The 18,648-nt window shown below is 44.7% G+C and overlaps 1 protein-coding gene across 1 annotated transcript in view; it reads left to right on the top strand.

Annotated features, from left to right (window-relative positions):
- Window positions 1–18,648, top strand: part of RPS6KC1 (ribosomal protein S6 kinase C1) — a 165,100-nt gene that overhangs the window by 54,837 nt on the left and 91,615 nt on the right. Inside the window, exons 8-9 of the mRNA XM_073553364.1 lie at window positions 6,451–6,572; window positions 10,398–10,490. Of these exons, the coding sequence (XP_073409465.1) occupies window positions 6,451–6,572; window positions 10,398–10,490 (215 nt within the window). The remainder of the gene's footprint in view (window positions 1–6,450; window positions 6,573–10,397; window positions 10,491–18,648) is intronic.

Below are 18,648 nucleotides of genomic sequence, written 5' to 3'. Positions count from 1 at the left end.
GCGACCCCCGACGCGTTTCTATAGGTCGCCTTGTGTAAAGCAAACTGTGCTCCCTTAATTGGCATTCTCAGACAGCGCATTGTTCCCGGGAGATGGGCACCGAGGCGTGTTATTGGGACGTTTCGGAGCAAAGGAGTAATTTCTCGTCTGCCTGGAAACGTGCTTTAAGTTTGGTTTTACAGGTAATTAAGTAGCTTTTTGAGTTTATGTTCTGTTTGCACAACCAGAAAAAAAAAAAAGGCCTGCAAAATAAGCACTTGCACATCGCCGCCGCCGCTGCGCCATCATTTGCTTAAAAAGAGTTATAATTACAGTTGACGAAGCATGGACACCATAAAAATGCATTAGTTAGGCTTGACACGTTAATTACCTGTTTTTGCAGATGTTTTTATGTATTGTTATGCGAACAGTTTACAAAATAATTACAGGAAAGTCAAATGGAAAATAAACCAAGGGGGAGGTTTCTGTAGCTGAAATATTTTCATTCATGCGGATCTGGATGAGACGCAGCTGCTGATTTCCCTGGTAAAAGCCGGGAATCTCGAAGGGTTTATATTAAGGGTCTTTAATTTCGGGAGCCGCGCTGCATTTTTATAAGTGAGCAGACAATATATCATCAGTGCAGGCGGCAGAGAGCGCTACATGTATATGTGCAGGCGACGGGAAATGGCGCGTCTAATTATGGAGATGATTTAGGTGTCAGGTTTAGATCTGAAGTTCAGGGTAAGAAATTGTCTGAATGGAAGACTGTTGTGTTCTCTCGCTCCCTAATTTATTCCAAAGATATCCAGCTCTTGCAATCGCTCTTTTTTTTTTTTTTTTTTTTTTGCCCCTGTTTAATGTACCTCGTCTCTTCTGTTCCCAGCTGCTGCCCCCGCTCTTACACTCTGCTGCTCCCCCGCTCTCGTGCTCCCAGCTTCTGCCCCTGCTCTTACATTCTGCTGCTCCCCCGCTCTTTTGGTCCCAGCTGCTGCCCCTGCTCTTACATTCTGCTGCTCCCCCGCTCTTGTGCTCCCAGCTTCTGCCCCTGCTCTTACATTCTGCTGCTCCCCCGCTCTTGTGCTCCCAGCTTCTGCCCCTGCTCTTACATTCTGCTGCTCCCCCTCTCTTGTGCTCCCAGCTTCTGCCCCTGCTCTTACATTCTGCTGCTCCCCCGCTCTTGTGCTCCCAGCTTCTGCCCCTGCTCTTACATTCTGCTGCTCCCCCGCTCTTGTGTTCCCAGCTTCTGCCCCTGCTCTTACATTCTGCTGCTCCCCCGCTCTCGTGCTCCCAGCTGCTGCCCCTGCTCTTACACTCTGCTGCTCCGCCGCTCTTGTGCTCCCAGCTTCTGCCCCCACTCTTAGGATAACATTACACTTAGCGATGCACCAGCGATCCCGACAAGGATATGGATCGCTGGTGCATCGCTAAGTGGTCGCTAGTGAGCTGCCACACAGGCAGATCTCACCAGCAACATTGCAGGGGTCGGGGGTCGCTACTTACCTGTCAGACGTGGCGATCCTGACGTCCTCCCGCCCGCGTCCACGCGTCGCTCGTCGGCACCACAGGAAGCCCAGCTGGAAGCTCCCGGCGAGAAATGGTCCAGGACCTTCTCGCGCTACCAGCAGCGGGGGAGCCGGTCGGAGGTAAGTATCAGACATAGCGATATTGCTACTACATCACAAAATCGGTGACGTTACAGCGATATTGCTAGCGATATCGCTATGTGTAATGGGGGCTTTACACTCTGCTGCTCCCCCGCTCTTGTGCTCCCAGCTACTGCCCCCGCTCTTACACTCTGCTGCTCCACCGCTCTTGTGCTCCCATCTACTGCCCCAGCTCTTGCACTCTGCTGCTCACCTGATCTTGCATGATCCCAGCTGCTGCCCCCGCTCTTACACTCTGCTGCTCCCCTGATCATGCATGATCCTGGAAGTTGTTCCACTCGCTCCCAGCTGCCGCCCCCACTCTTACACTCTGTTTTCCTTCGCTCCTGTGCTCCCAGCTGCTGCCCCAGCTCTTGCACTTTGCTGCTCACCCGATCTTGCATGATCCCAGCTGCTGCCCCCGCTCTTACATTCAGCTGCTGCCCCTGTTCTTAAGGGTCTGTCACACTAAGCGATATCGCTAGCAATATCGCTATAACGTCACTAGTTTTTGTGACGTTATAGCGATATCGCTATGTCTGATACTTTCCTCCGACCGCTCCCCCGCTGGTTATCGCTGATCGCGCGAGAACGTCCTGGACTGTCGTCAGCTTCCTGCTGGGGCTTCCTGCTGTGACGACGAGCGACGCGTGGAGGCGGGCGGGAGGACGTCTAGATCGCCTCGTCTGACAGGTAAGTAGCGAGCCCCGACCCCTGCGATGTCGCTGGTGAGATCTGCCTGTGTGGCAGCTCACTAGCGACCACTTAGCCATGTACCAGCGATCCTGACCGCGTCATATCGCTGGTCGGGATCGCTGGTACATCGCTAAGTGTGACAGTACCTTTACACTCTGCTGCTCCCCCGCTCTTGTGCTCCCAGCTTCTGCCCCCGCTCTTACATTCTGCTGCTCACCTGATCTTGCATGATCCCAGCTGCTGCCCCCACTCTTGTACTCTGCTGCTCCCCCGCTCTTGTGCTCCCAGCTGCCGCCCCCACTCTTACACTCTGTTGTTCCTTCGCTCCTGTGCTCCCAGCTTCTGCCCCCGCTCTTACACTCTGTTGTTCCTTCGCTCTTGTGCTCCCAGTTGCTGCCCCCACTCTTACACTCTGCTGCTCCCCCGCTCTTGTGCTCCCAGCTGCTGCCCCACTCTTACACTCTGCTGCTTCCCTGATCATGCATGATCCCGGAAGTTGTTCCAGTCACTCATCCCGCTGCCAGCTTCCCTTGAATTTGCTCCACTTTCAGCAGCTTTTGCCATTGGCAGCTGCCCCCGCTCTCGGGAGTTGACCTCTTGTTCACTCTGCTCTCGGGACCCGCTCTTGCTTGCTCTGCTCTTGGCAGCTGACACCCCCCTGCTGCCCTCGCTCCGCTCTCAGCAGCCCACCTAACCCCTCCAGCTCTTGCTCTGCTCTCGGCAGCCTAACCCCCCCCACTCTTACTCCTCTCTCAGCAGCTAACACCTGCATCCCCTTCCTGCCCTCACTCTGCTCTCAGCAGCTGACCTCCCTCCCTCTTGCCCCTTCCTACCCTCATTCCGCTCTTGGCAACTGACCCCCCCTTGCCCCTTCCTACCCTTGATCTGCTCTTGGCAGCTGACCCAACACCACCCTGGCTCCGCTTCTGGCGGCCTAAATATAGTGCATAGCTCTTTTGAAGAGCAGCAGTTGAAAGCGGCTTCTAAAAGAGTAAAAACTGGGAAGTGCAGAATGTTTTTTGGAAGAAAAGGGGCAAACTGAGTATTAGTTTACAATTCATAACTTTGCATCTCCTGAAATATAAGGAAATTAAAAAATGGTTGCTCTTTAATTTAAGATGAATGATTGTCTGTGATCAGTGTTATCCGGAAAGTGACCGTTTTGGTTGAAATGATCCATCTTCATAAACTAATGTGTATGGGCATGTTTAGTCTCGTAGTCGCATCCTTCCGCCCTTTGACACTTGTGAATTTTTGGACACACTAAAGCTAACCCTTCCTTTTCTGTCCACTTAAAAAAAATAGGATAGGGGAGAGTTCACCCCCGAAAAAGTCATATTAAAGGGTTATTTTCATAGATGGACATTGTAAGATAGAGCAGGTAAGAACAAGCACTTTTGCAATTTACTGCTAAAAATTTTCAGCCTTTCCCGAGATATTTAAATTTGTCTTTTGTTTACATCTCGTTGCTTAGGAGACCGTTCACTCCTGCTGACTAGCTTTTAAGTAATGCGCTGAAGCTGGCCAGCTTCAAAACAGCGCTTACAGGCTCACTAGAAAAGATTTGGTAAGCATTGCGCATTTTCTGTTTAGCAGCGGTGGTCGGTCTCCAAGGCAACAAGCTGTAAACAATAGAAAAGTGTTAATATCTCAAGAACGGATGAAAATGTAAAAAAGCCGTAAATTGCAGATTTGCTTGTGTTTACAAGCTTTATCCGACACGATCTAAATTATGGAAATAAGAATAACCATTTTAAATCTAGATATAGATGTAATGGACCATAATGTCGGTCTCTACATGAGATCACAGCTAGAGATGTCACCGCCGTGTTGCTGTTTTTCTGCCATCCCGGCCATTGTTTCTCAAGCCTACAGTATAAATGTCGCACACAAGACTTTCTGTGCCATCCATGTCCCTCGCCTCCCTGGGGCTCATACAAGATGCGAGGAACCTTCCAATGTTAGTTGGACTCTGTATACTGGCCGCGAACTGGTAAGTGATGGATGGATTCATGCATTGCTTGGTCAGCATCTGGTTATCAGATCGCTCCCAAAAGCTGCCATTATCCATCTGCCCGGTAAAGATTGCCTGCTGCCGTCCTTTATCCCGGATCTTGGGAGCTGCCGATTACACAGTCCATGTGCGCTTTTTGGACTCTGCATTTGTGACTCCCTTGTGAAAAGCCCACAGCCGAGACCTTCACAAATGTGCCACAGTCTCAAAATCCACATTTTTTTTAATTTTTTTTATTTTAAGTTATTTCTATCAAAGGCTTCTCTGTCTCAAGTAAAGAGATGAGCATATACATTAGTGGTATAGAAACTTATTATAGAAAAATAGCTGTACACAAGTATATAAAGTATTAAGCTAGACATGACGGGAAGGAAAGGATATATAAGTAATGGAATAAAATATTTAAAAATAAATAAAAATATATATATATATATATATATATATATATATATATATATATATATATATATATATATATATATATATCTCATACACACACACAAAATGTGTGGTAGCGCTGTCATTCACATAGGGGATTCTCACTTAGCCGCCACAAAACCAGATCCAGCACGAGTTTTCCATAAAACCATTATAGTCCATGCGGTTTATTTATGCAGCATAAACCAAAGCAAGCAACAAGTTCATATCAGCATAGCATCCTTGACAGAGCTTCTCTCTGTCCTCCCTGTGGTCACACAGGTTGGCATACACAGGCTCTTCAGCCTCATAGTTATCTCACCCACGTCCGGGTTTCCTCATGACTGTTTCTCCATGCTGCAGACATCCATTCCCTCCCGGGAATCACCAGGCACGTGCAGCCATTACACACATCCACTCCACATGCTGTTAGCCAGGAGACACATCTCCCAGCGGGACCTTTCACAAAGGACCAACCAGGTCCCTGCATTCACCACATGTGACCTACCCTGGCCACCTTATATGGTCCGTAGCCACGCCCACCGGGTCACATGGCTATGACCTCATCACAGGTCCTTGAATCATTCACACACACTTTGGAATAGCGTTCTTAAACGCACCCCCTTGGTGGGTTTGTAGGTAACTGGGTCCGCCTGTCTCCCCAGTTACCTGGAGACTTCTCCCTGACACATTGACACAACACGTCAGCAGTATCACTGCTGATCAACACAATCAGTCTCCATCTCAAGGCCACCCACCTTGAGATACATAATGGTCATTCATGACTCTGCCATTCATCCTCTGCCATTCATCCTCATGTCAATTCTTTCTGCGGATTAGAAACTGCAGCAAATCCGCACGGAAAAATCCGCACCGTCTGCACTGCGGTTTCCATTTCCCATAGGATATTATGGTACTGTACACCACAGCAGAAACTGCTGCAGATCCGCAGGACCAAAACCGCTGCGGATCCGCAGCAGAATCCGCAGCGTGTGCAGTGCACACACCCTTACTGTCTTTTCAGGAGAACTTGCAGCAGATTTTCTGTCTTCCTCTAGCTCCTCCCATCTGCATAGAATTTTAAAAGCACCAACTGCCATAGCCTATCACTGTAATGAGGAAAGCCGCCCTCAACGGCTTCAGATTTTACCCATAAATTGAGAATGATCAGTCCAGAAGGAGGAAGAAGCCGATTTCTCCAATAAGACATATTATAAAGTTGCTTATTTTCATGTATACTATTCATTTATAAAATGAAAATGTAAAACAACGATTACACTTTCAGGGATAGCAAAGCAAACAAAAATTTGTTAGGCTTTACCTTGGTAAAGTCGTATCATTTGTGAAGGGACAGGGAGGAGGTGAGCTGTGCCATCACCTATTGTGAATGGTGGATCTTGTGTTATCTACTGTATATAGAGGTGTTATCAGTCATTGTAACCTTACCTGTGATGATACTGCTGAAAAGTCATCTGTGCTGAACAGGAAGTGTGATTCTGATATTACAGGAAGAAGATCCCTGACGCTCGTTCAGACTTGCAATCCAAGTGTAAATGTTTCTTGATATAATTTAACCAAGGACAACTATTGTTTTGTTCTATTCCAGACTTTGCTCATTTGCTATGTGTTTTTTTTTTTTTTTTCTTTTTGCACAAATATTTTCATTATTTTTGTTCTAATACTCTCCTCTCGGTGCAGGGGAAGCGAGTCCTACACGGCGAGAAGCGGTGAAGAAGAAGACGGCGGAGTATCTAATGCGAGCAGAAACCATTTCCAGCTTATGTCTGAGCTGTTCGTCAGAGAGGCGCCTGCTCCAAGATGTAAGTCGCTTCTTACTCTACGACGTCGCCGGACAGGTCATCAATATCGGATCGATAGGGTCTGAGCTCTCGGCTTCCCCCTATGGTCAGCTGTTTTCGGGTCCCTCAACGGAAGAATGTGCAATGCACAGGTCCGTGCCCCATGTTCTGCCCATTGTGTGGTGGCACTCAGCTACTATTGAAGTTAATGAGAGCTGAGCTGCAGTACCTGATAACGGCCACTACATAGCGTATGGAGCTTTTCTCTTGTGCTCCATACTACATGTACAATCGGCTGCCACGGGCCCTGCGGATTTGAGAGAGTACCAGGTGTTGGACCCCCACCAATCTGCTATTGCTGACCCATTTCTTTTAAAACCCTAAGGTTGCCCCCCCCCCTACTATTTATGAGAGCAGAGGTTCCAGAGACTGGTAGTGATCGTGTGCGACCACTGCTACATTCACCATCTATAGGTGGTCGCGCATGCTCACTCCTGATCTATTTACTCAGGGATTGAGGGATCTGACCCCCAGTGATCTTACATTAGTTGTCAATTCTGGTGGAGAAATGTAGGGTCACATGTACCATGCTGGGGTAATTTTACATCCTCCATGGTTCCAGTTTATTAATTCATTGCAAAACCATTGAAGAATAGTTAAGATAACCATGACCGGATCTAACACACCAGTGAGCTAAAAAAAATTGCGCCACCATGAGAACGACTACTTTTAATATACGGTGTACTCCGTGCACTAAAGGCTCCACCGAATTGTCATGTCGCAGATCGTCACCATTATCAATATTTCACGTAGTTTTATTGCATCGTGTCTATTGGTTGGTTAAGAGATAACTTGATGATTGGCAGGGGTCTAAGTGCTGTGCCCCTCAACATCAGGACACTGGAACACCTGAGAATGAGGCTGCAAAGCCCCATCTTGACGGGAGCGGAGGTGCGCGTGCTTGACCCCTGATGCATTCATTGTGAAGAATGGAAGAAGTCAAGTGCTTTACTTGGCAACTCCATTGATAATGAACGGAGCAGAAGTCGAGCATGCGCACATCGGAGACCTTATCTATGGATTACTGGTGTTCCCAGCAGTTAGACCACCAGCAATCAACAACTTATTCCCAGGGAATAACTTTTTTTTTTTTATACCCCTTAATGGCTCTTTGTCATAATTGAAATCTCAGGGGTGTCCAATTTCTGAATTATTTGTGCCAAGTAAGTTGTGCTTTATATAACAAGGTATTACTTTCCTGTAGAAATACAGACAAGCCATTGATTTGAATGGACACCATGTAATACCTAATTTCACCAGTGGGGGTGCTGCAGGGAATCGAATACTTTTTGCCAGGTTCTTCACAGCTGATTGTTGTGGATCCCAGCAGAGGAACATATTGTAATCTGATACTTTTCCACATCCTTTTTAAACATGAAGATATTTAGGACCTATCCTGGGCAGGTCATCAATATCAAATTGATAGGGGTCTGACCCCTGACACTCCCACTGATCAGCTGTAATCCGGTCCAAAAATACAAGTGTAATGAAGAGTCTGCAGCACGGCTCTGTACACTATGTAGTGGCCATTCTTGGGTATTCTGCTCCCATTCACTTCAATGAGAGCTGAGCTGCAGTACCCGAGAACGGCCAGTAAAGTGTATGGCGCTGTTTTGTACCGGATCCATACATTCTGGCAGCCACGACACTGGAAATCCGCTGATCAGTGTGAGTGGCGATTGTCGGACCCGCTCCAATCTGATATTGATGACCTCTTGAAAGGATTGGCTTTTTACATGTCTTCTATCCCCGTCTCCATTGCTTCCCATAATTCCCATCACATGGCTTTGATTCCGATACAGCAAAATAAGTTGCAGGAAAAAAAAAAAGATTTTTAGCAAATGTCGTTAAGACCTGCACACACTTCTATTTGTTTTTGTAGGTTTTTTTTCACCTTTTTTTCTCGATGACGACAAGCTGCTCCGGTTTTATATCCGCCCTCGGATTGTTAATCGCCACTTCTGCCATGTTTGTCTTCTTTACTACCGCACCTGTGCTCATTCATTCTGCTACAATGTGCCCAGATAACTCTGATTACAGACACGAGGCTGCAACCTCGGCTCTGCCGTAAAGCCGTTCCTCATCTAAGTCTTGGGGTCTCATTCTAGCTCCCCCCCTCCCCCGCCTATTCTTTTATCTTATCAAAACTTATCTTAATTTCATATAAACAAAATAAAGCTTCCCCAAATTACTGACGGGCAGATCGTGACGTTCTTACATATAACTCTCGTTATCTGGTCCCAGCAGAGGAAGACACTGTTCACACAGGTCCTCTTCGGAGTTCAGTTTGTTCTGTTTTATTAACATAAAAATGGATTTCATGCCCAAAGTGGACCCCTTTTCTAAACTGCAGAAGAGGGGCCCCGTTATTATGGGGTCTGCATTATGTTTCCATTTTTAGGACTGAAGTTACAACTCCGTATCTTGAACTTTTTCTTTTTGTTCCGACACCAAACGGAAACCAGACAGACCCATCTGCTTTCATATGCATCCCGTCGGTTTTGGGCATGGATTCAGTTTGGCTGTCGGTTCTTAGAAGAAATGGAACTCTTAAGCGGCCATGTGAACACTGCCTTAGATGACCTTTCTTTTAGGAGCTGCAATAAGGTCCATATTCATTGTCACCCAATGTTCACAGGTTGTCTAGGCTCAGGGCACATGGTGACTGCAGACTTGTGAATTCTCACAGCGTGCACTATCAGGATTCTCCAGTACCGGCGGGCCCGTATTATTTGCGTACATGTTGTTGTCTCATGCCAACTAGACTTGAGCGTCCCGGTTCAATACAAGTGCATTGAGCAAGGCCGGATGCGTCTAGTCGGAATGTTGCCGGACATATGCAAATCTCATACTTGCGGTCACATGGCTGTCCGCTTCTTGCGCCAGCACCTAAGAATCCTGACATCGTGCACTGTGCGTGCTGTGAGGTTTCCACATAGTGACTGCAGACTTGTTACCCCAAGCCTGGATAAATAAACCTGCCCGGTTCTTGTAAAAAAAAAAAAAAAAAAAATCATGTGAGCCTTATTCTTAATTTGCAGACGTGACTGGCTCTACGTGCCGCTCCGTGTGTCGGCGCACATCCTGGTTCGGTACAGGAGCCGCATACTATTTCAGGCACTACCTAACCCCGTAAAAAGCATTGCGCCGGCCGTTGTGAAGAACTCCTTATCCGAGCACGTTCGCTCATCACTAGTAATCTCTGCTTAACCCAGTGATCGATTGTCGCTACGTCTCAACGCCGCGTTGTGAAAAGCAGCACCTATCACAGCGCCATCCATGTCCACGTGGCTGCGTCTGGTACTGCAGATTCAGTATTATTCAGTGGGGGAGCTTTCCTGTTCTCAGTGGCTAAGTTTATCTCTGCATTTGACGGGGGGCCGAGTAGCTGTCACAAATAACGACCGGTAAATTCTGATTTGTCACTTCTCCGAATTTCCCTTTTTTTTTTTTTTTTGTCCTCTTTAATTTCCCTTTAAAAAAAAAATAAAGTTCTGTGCATGATTCTCAATTATATATATATATATATATATATATATATATATATATATATATATATATATATATATATATATATTATATATATTTTTTTTTTTCCTTCTCCTTCCTCTTAATTTATTTACTCGCAACTTAATAATTAGAAGCACACATAAAACGTCATCTTTCATCTCGGGCTCTGTGATTTATGATAAATTTAGCTTCCTTCGGCCTGGCATTTGCTCCAGCAGGCGGCCTTCCTTCAAGTACCACACTGATTGATGTCTCATCTTTGATATGTTCCATTAGCCTCCAGGAGCAGAGAGTTCAAGGCCCTCTCCGAACCTGAGGAGTCCTGCGGAGGAACTGAAGGCCTTCAGAGTCCTTGGGGTGATTGACAAGGTAATTCTTCAGCATCTCTTCGAGAGTTCACTCATAAATCGACCGCACGCTGGCACGGCCTCTTTGAAGCCGAGGATCTTAAGGATATGAAACAAAAGGGGGGAAAATGACTCGAATGCGTCTGCACTTTTAAAATAACAAAAGCAACAGAATGGGAAAAATAAAAGAAAAAAAAAAATATATAATATAAAAAATAATAAGTAGGTGAGCTTTATGCAAGCAATTCATCTAGGCACCTGCAAATTCTATCCGAGATGGAGGGCAGAGGACGTCTTCTCCGGTCAACAGCGCGGCGCGGATCACAAAGACGGGTCATGATATGTAAAGGGAGACTTGATTTCCTACTAATTGGAGGTCAGGCGGAAAGGAATCGGTTGTTTAACATGCTGCTGAACACACAATGATCGCGCCTTACCAGCTATAAGTTCTTTATCCCTTCCCACGTTGTCCAGGGATGAGATATTGGTGACCTCTCCTAAGGGTAGGTCAATCAGTATCACGCCGGTGAGGGTTTGACACCCTTCGCCGGCAGCCGCTGGCGCACTGTGGTATAAGGCAGGACAACACCACTCAGCACGTGTGTAGTGGTCGCTTTGGGTACTACAGCGCAGGTTACGTTCACCGTGACCAGGCGCTGAGCTGCAGTACCTATGATCGGCCACTACGTGGTGTATGGAGCAATGGTGTTCTGGCTAGTGCTGAAACAACGGTGGAGGGTGCCGGATGTCAGACCCCCATAGATCTGATTTTGATGAGCTATCCTCACTCTCAGCCCCCTTTTTAATGCATTGTACTTATGCAAAAGCTGGCTATACACATTAGATGACAATTGAGCAACTTTGGTCTAATATGTATGGGGTCAGTAAGTGAGAATAATTACATAGAAGGTGTTTGGATTGAGCTGGAAGGTTGCTGTGCCATACAGTTGTTTTCATGCCACCAGGTGCTCAACAAAGCCTTCCATTGTCTGTGGAGTGGGTCCTGTTAGCCTTTCTTGTAGGACATGGATATTTTTTTATTTCTACACTGGGTGCAGAATTATTATGCAAATGAGTATTTTGATCGCATCATCCCTTTTATACATGTTGTCCTACTCCAAGCTGTATAGGCTTGAAAACCAACTGCCAATTATGTAAATCAGGTGATTTGCATCTCTGTAATGAGGAGGGGTGTGGTCTAATGACATCAACACTCTATATAAGGTGTGCTTAATTATTAGGTAACTTCCTTTCTTTTGGCAAAATGGGTCTGAAGAAAGATTTGACGGACTCTGAAAAGTCAAAAATCGTGAGATGTCTTGCAGAGGGATGCAGCAGTCATGACATTGCCAAACTTTTGAAGCGTGATCACCGAACAATCAAGCGTTTCATGACAAATATCCAACAGGGTCGCAAGAAGCGTGTTGATAGAAAAAGGCGCAAAATAACTGCCCATGAATTGAGGAAAATCAAGCGTGAAGCTGCCAAGATGCCATTTGCCACCAGTTTTGCCATATTTCAGAGCTGCAACGTTACTGGAGTATCAAAAAGCACAAGGTGTGCCATACTCAGGGACATGGCCAAGGTAAGGAAGGCTGGAAAACGACCATCTTTCAACAAGAAACATAAGAGAAAACGTCAAGACTGGGCCAAGAAATATCTTAAGACTAATTTTTCTAAGGTTTCATGGACTGATGAAATGAGAGCGACTCTTGATTGGCCAGATGGATGGGCCCGAGGCTGGATCAGTAAAGGGCAGAGAACTCCACTCCGACTCAGACGCCAGCAAGGTGGAGGTGGGGCACTGGTATGGGCTGGTATCATCAAAGATGAACTTGTGGGACCTTTTCGGGTTGAGGATGGAGTGAAGCTCAACTCCCAGACCTACTGCCAGTTTCTGGAACACACCTTCTTCAAGCAGTGGTACAGGAAGAAGTCGGTATCGTTCAAGAAAAACATGATTTTCATGCAGGACAATGCTCCATCACATGCATCCAAATACTCCACAGCGTGGCTGGCCAGTAAAGGTCTAAATGAAGAAAAAATAATGACATGGCCCCCTTGTCCACCTGATCTGAACCCCATAGAGAACCTGTGGTCCCTCATAAAATGTGAGATCTACAAGGAGGGAAAACAGTACACCTCTCCGAACAATGTCTGGGAGGCTGTGGTGGCTGCGGCACATTGCAATGTTGATCGTAAACAGATCAAGCAACTGACAGAATCTATGGATGGAAGGAAGGTGAGCGTCATTGTAAAGAAAGGTGGCTATATTGGGCACCGTTTTTTTTTGTTTTTGTTTTTTTTTTTGTTTTTGAATGTCATAAATGTTTATTTCTAAATGTTGTGTTCTATTGGTTTTCCTGGTGAAAAAAAACAAGTGAGATAGGTATATATTTGTTTTTTATTAAGTTGCCTAATAATTCTGCACTGTAATAGTTACCTGCACAAACAGATATCCTCCTAAGATAGCCAAACCTAAAAAAAAAAAAACACTCCAACTTCCAAAAATATTAAGCTTTGATATATGAGTCTTTTGGGTTGATTGAGAACATAGTTGTTGCTCAGTAATAAAAAGAATCCTCTCAAATACAACTTGCCTAATAATTCTGCACACGGTGTATAGGGCATCTATTCCTCCAGATCTGTGTTGACCCAAATCATTCCATTAACATTGGCTAATTCAGCCAGAAGCAATTTAGCACTTATCTATTAGTTGGAACCATTATGGTTGCAGAACGGAACTCCACATTCTTCCCTGCTGTAAGTCTCTGATTATAACAAAAATGACCTTGATGAAGGTTGCACAGTGCTGTGTTGGGGAGATATTGGGGTACACGGTTATAGAGATCCCAGCAGTGAAGTCGTCATTTTTCTAGCAATTATCTCCTATATATGGAATTGGTTTTCATTTATCGCTTTCGGAGTTGCACCTTTTTTTTTTTTTTTTTCATTCATTTACTGCACAGACAATATTTGTAATGATAGAATTCTGCATATCTGCAGCCACCAGTAGGGGGAGCTCACTGCCTACATTCAGTTTCGTGAAGTAGTATGTCCTGTACTCCCTCTAGTGGTGGCTGCAGGTATTATTCTGCAAATTCTGAGCACTATAACAGATCTTTTATCCTCTCTAAAGATCTATCTTGGTCCTAAAAGCAACATTATGATAAAAAGAGGCCGATCAAAGTATTTAGTTTATGACAGACTTCCTTGCAAATTCTTATTTGACATTGTGCAGACGCTATCCGTGCTGCCATCAGTCGCTTTCCCGGTGACCTTGTGTGTTCTTTGCTAAGGTGACAAATGGCTCGCCATGCTCCCTCGTTCCGTGGGCCTGCCTGTTGCCTGCCTCCGGGTCTGCGCCTCCCCTTCTGCTGACTTGTGCCGGATTCCTTCCATCTCATGTCTCAGGGCTTTGATGCATATGTTCTGAAGGTGGCCACACTGACTTTGGTTGGGAGCAGATGGTAAACCTTCAGGCCGCCACCGGCTATACTGGTGTTAAGTTGGAAAGTTAACGTTTGATGATGGTTCAGCAGTGCATATGAAAGGATTTGACAAGAGAAATATCTTTAATTAAAAAAAATTAGCATCGTAAACATTTTTTTAACATTTGTATTCAACGTAAATATTTAGAAATTACATTTATTAGAAAAAAAAAAAGCCAGAAGGTGTTCAGCTGTGTAACGCAGGGAGTGTATTGTTGTAGGGGATTTGGGGAAAATATCTAGTTTGTAACTTAAGTTATGAAATGGAGGTAAGAGATGGATAGTAATTTCAGGTTTGACTGTTAGTTTAGAAATCGATAGTAGTAGATAAATGGGATGCTCATTCATTCGTAAACATTAGATGGACAATAATATTAGATAGAACAATTTTGGATAGAAAAAATAATAGGGAGCTGGATGAATAGTGGATGCAAGGATGACTAGATATCGGACGGATGTATGTTTATCGGGCGGTTGGACGATACTAGGCGGTTATTGGGTGGACAAATGGACACATATTGGGTGGGTGGACGGACTGATATTGGGCGGGCTGACGGATGGATATTGGCCAGTCAGATATTGGATGCATATTGGGCAGATGGACAGCTGCTCGACGGTTAAATGGATATTGGACGAAGGACCGCTGCTGGTCGGTTGGATGGATATTGGACGAAGGACAGCTGCTGGACGGTTGAATTTGGATATTGGACGGACAGACAGCTGCTGGATGGTTGGTTGGATATTGGACGGACAGCTGCCTGAGGGTTGGATGGATATCGGACGGATGAATGTTTATTGGGCGGATGGGCGATACTAGGCGGTTATTGGGTGGACAAATGGACACATATTGGGTGGGTGGACAGACTGATATTGGGCGGACTGGTATTGGGCGGGCTGACGGATGGATATTGGCCGGTCAGATATTGGATGGATACTGGGTGGATGGATATTGGGCAGATGGACAGCTGCTGGTCGGTTAAATGGATATTGGACTTAGGACCGCTGCTGGTCGGTTGGATGGATATTGGACGAAGGACAGCTGCTGGACGGTTGAATTTGGATATTGGACGGACAGACAGCTGCTGGATGGTTGGTTGGATATTGGACGGACAACTGCTGGATGGTTGGATGGATATTGGACGAACGGACGGCTGCTGAATGGTTGGATGGATATTGGACAGAATGACAGCTGCTGGACAGTTGGATAGATATTGGACGGACAGATAGCTGCTGGACGGTTGGTTGGATATTGGACTGACAGCTGCTGGACGGTTGGTTGGATATTGGACTGACAGCTGCTGGACGGTTGGTTGGATATTGGACGGACAGCTGCTGGCGGTTGGATGGATATTAGACGAATGGACGGCTGCTGAACGGTTGGATTTGGATATTGGACGGACAGACAGCTGCTGGCGGTTGGATGGATATTGGATGAATGGACAGCTGCTAGACGGTTGGATGGATATTGGATGGACTGACAGCTGCTGGACAGTTGGATGGACAGATATTGGACTGAAGAATGAATAGACAGAAAATACAAAAAATAAATCTGACCAGCTCCTGTGTTTGGTATGCATTATATAGGTACCAAACAGTGCAGCTGTGTGTGTCTTTGTGTGTAAAAGTCTTTGCCCCCTTCTTGATTCCCTATTCTTTTGCATGTTTGTCACACTTAAATATTTTAGATCACCAAACAAATGTAAATATTAGACAAAGATAACACAAGTAATCCCAGAATTCAGTTTTTAAATGAAGGTCATTATTATTATGGAGAAAAGAAATCCAAACCTACAGGGCCCTGTGTGAAAAAGTGATTTCACCCTCCACCTTAAAACCTAAATTAACTGTAGTTTATCACATTTTTAAGAACATAAACGCTCGTCTCAGTTTTGCCAGAAAACATCTTGCTGAAACTCATGACTTTTGAGAGCATACTCTGTGTCCTGACAAGACAAAAGTTGAACTTTTTGGAAGGTGTATGTCCCATTAAATCTCACTTATAAATAACACAGCATTTCAGAAAAGGCACATCATACCAACAGTAAAATATGGTGGTGATAGTCTGTTGGTCTGGGGCTGTTTTGCTTCTTCAGGACCTGGAAGACTTGCTTTGGTAAATGGTGCTATGAATTTTGCTGTCTACCAAAGAATCCTAAAGGACAATGTCCGGCCATCTGTTTCTGACCTCCAAACTGAAGCACATTTGGATTATGCAGCAGGACAATGATCCAAAACACACCAGCAAGTCCACCTCTGAATGACTTAAGAAAAGCAAAATTAAGACTTTGGAGTGTCCTAGTCAAAGTCCTGACCTTAATCCGATTGAGATGGCCTTAAAAAGATTCCTGCTCGGAAACCCTACAATGTGGCTGAATTACAACAATTCTGCAAAGATGAGTGGCAAACATTTTTCCAGAGTGTTGTAAAAGACTCCTTGCCAGCAGGGCTGTGGAGTCGGAGTTAGTTTTGGTTGGAGTCGGAGTCGGTAGAAATGTACCGACTCCGACTCCAGCTTTAAAAAAAAAATGTATTAATATTTCATAATTGAACTTTCATATGAATTTTATAAATGTTACTCATATATATGTTCTATCAAACTATGAACAACAGTGATAAGCAGTTCTGCTGGAGATAGAGACATTTCTTACTTCTTGTGTGTCACTGTTCTCCACTGCCCTTATCTAATCTTATACTTGGTTAACCTCATGCTGCCCCAACCCCCCTACTTACAATGTATGAAACTGAAAGTGAAAATGTGTTGCAAATTCTTAGTAGTAAAGCTCCTCCTCTAGACTAGATCATACTAGGTGTGCGTCTTCCAAGCATCTCACAGCTGCCTGCTACTCAGAAGAGGAAGACTGTAAGTAGTATTATCCTTTCAACAAACTTTGCATCAGTTAACTGTGAGTACATGAGGGATAATAACAGTATTACTGACCACTATATCAGTTGTACGACCTGGCAATAATTTTGTACAATTGTTTTTAGGAAAAACAATTGTCATTTGGATTGTGAATGCAGAATTAAAAACCTGAGAATGTCAAAGAAGCATCACATTAAATCAGCTGTATTTGAACATTTCACCATCACTCAAGATAGAAAACATTATGTCTGTCAGTGTATGACAAATGATCCAGACGAAAACAAATGCTGTGAAGCCAAGATGAGTGCATATTCAGGCAAAGATAAAAATGCTCCTACCAGAGCTTCTAATCTAAAGAGACATTTACAGCGCTTTCATCCAGAACTACTGAAAGCAGTGGATGAGAAAGACTGCATCCAAACCAATGAACCAGTGCCCAGCTCTTCCAGCCAAACAAAGGAGCAGAGAACTTTGCAGCCATCAGTTGCAAGATATTTTGTCAGTGACAAAGTTATTGTGACAATGACAGTAGATACATTTAAAAAACAGATCATAGAGCTTGTTGTAAAGGATAGTGTGCCTATTTCATTATTTTCACGACCAGCTTTTATGTGTCTGAATGGGGAAATGGCCCGCAAGCTTGGTGTTTCTCTGGAGAGAAAGAGTATTAGAAAATTAGTAATCGAAGAAGCTTTTAAACAAAAGGAAGAACTTAAAAAAACTCTCAAGGGACGCTTTCTGTTTCTTAAAATGGATGCCTGCACACGTCACAGAGTGAACTATTTTGCCATCAATGTCCGATTTGTTTGTGACAAAAATGAAATAGTTACCAAGACATTGGCAGTAAAAGACACCAAAGCTCATCACACCAGTGAGTTTCTCCAGGTCTTGGTGGAAAAGGTTCTGCAAGACTATGAACTTAAAAAAGAGCAAGTTCTTTCTGTCGAAACTGACAATGCTTCAAATATGATAAGTACTATTAAGCTAATGAATGAGAGTAATGATGGTGACCAGCAGCTAGAAGAACATTCTGGGTCCACAGACACAGAAATGTTTGAAATAGAGGAACACAGTATTGTAACTGAGGAGCAAACTGAAGTTGCTTCAGATGAATAGCAACATGATAGTTTAGATGATCTTGTTGAAACTGTGTCAATATGTTCTTTCATTCATCACATGCGCTGTGTTGTGCATACGCTACAGCTGGCTATAAGAGACAGTCTGCAAGAAGGACATGCTGCTGCACTGATTGGCAAGGTGAGAAAATTGGCTACTGTTGCCAGAACCCCTAAAGTTGACTCAATTTTGAAGAGATGTGCTGGAAAAGGGGCAATTATTGATCAAGCCACACGATGGGGCAGTACTTACTTAATGATTCAGCGCTTGGTTGAACTGAAAACCTTTCTTGTAGACATGGCTAACCCTCAACTGACGCTAAATGAAAGTCAGTGGAATCAGGTGACTGAGCTGGAAAAATTGCTAGAGCACCCATTTACAGTGACTAAAAAATTACAAGCAGAGGACTTAACTCCAGGTATTTTCTTAAAGGAGTGGAAGAACCTGATGTTTCGCCTGTCCCAAAGAGGAGGGTTAATTGCAAGTGGCATTGCTACATCAATGAAACGGAGAGAGGAGCTACTATTACAAAATAACATTCTTTTGGCAGCTGTTTATGTAGACCCAATGCATCGGATTCTTCTAGATGATCAACAGCTAAGTAAAGGAAAAGAAGCTCTGTTTGAAATAGCAGTAAGGATGAAAGGGTTGCAGAACAGTCAGGAGGAACAAGAAGAATTTGGTCGTCCTGCCACATCTTCACCCTCATC

This window comes from Dendrobates tinctorius, unplaced genomic scaffold (assembly GCF_039654945.1).
Source record: "Dendrobates tinctorius isolate UK_male_01 unplaced genomic scaffold, ASM3965494v1 ptg000201l, whole genome shotgun sequence".
Lineage (NCBI taxonomy): Eukaryota > Metazoa > Chordata > Amphibia > Anura > Dendrobatidae > Dendrobates > Dendrobates tinctorius.
Note: the sequence above shows the minus strand (reverse complement) of the source record. Positions and strands in the feature narration are given on the sequence as shown.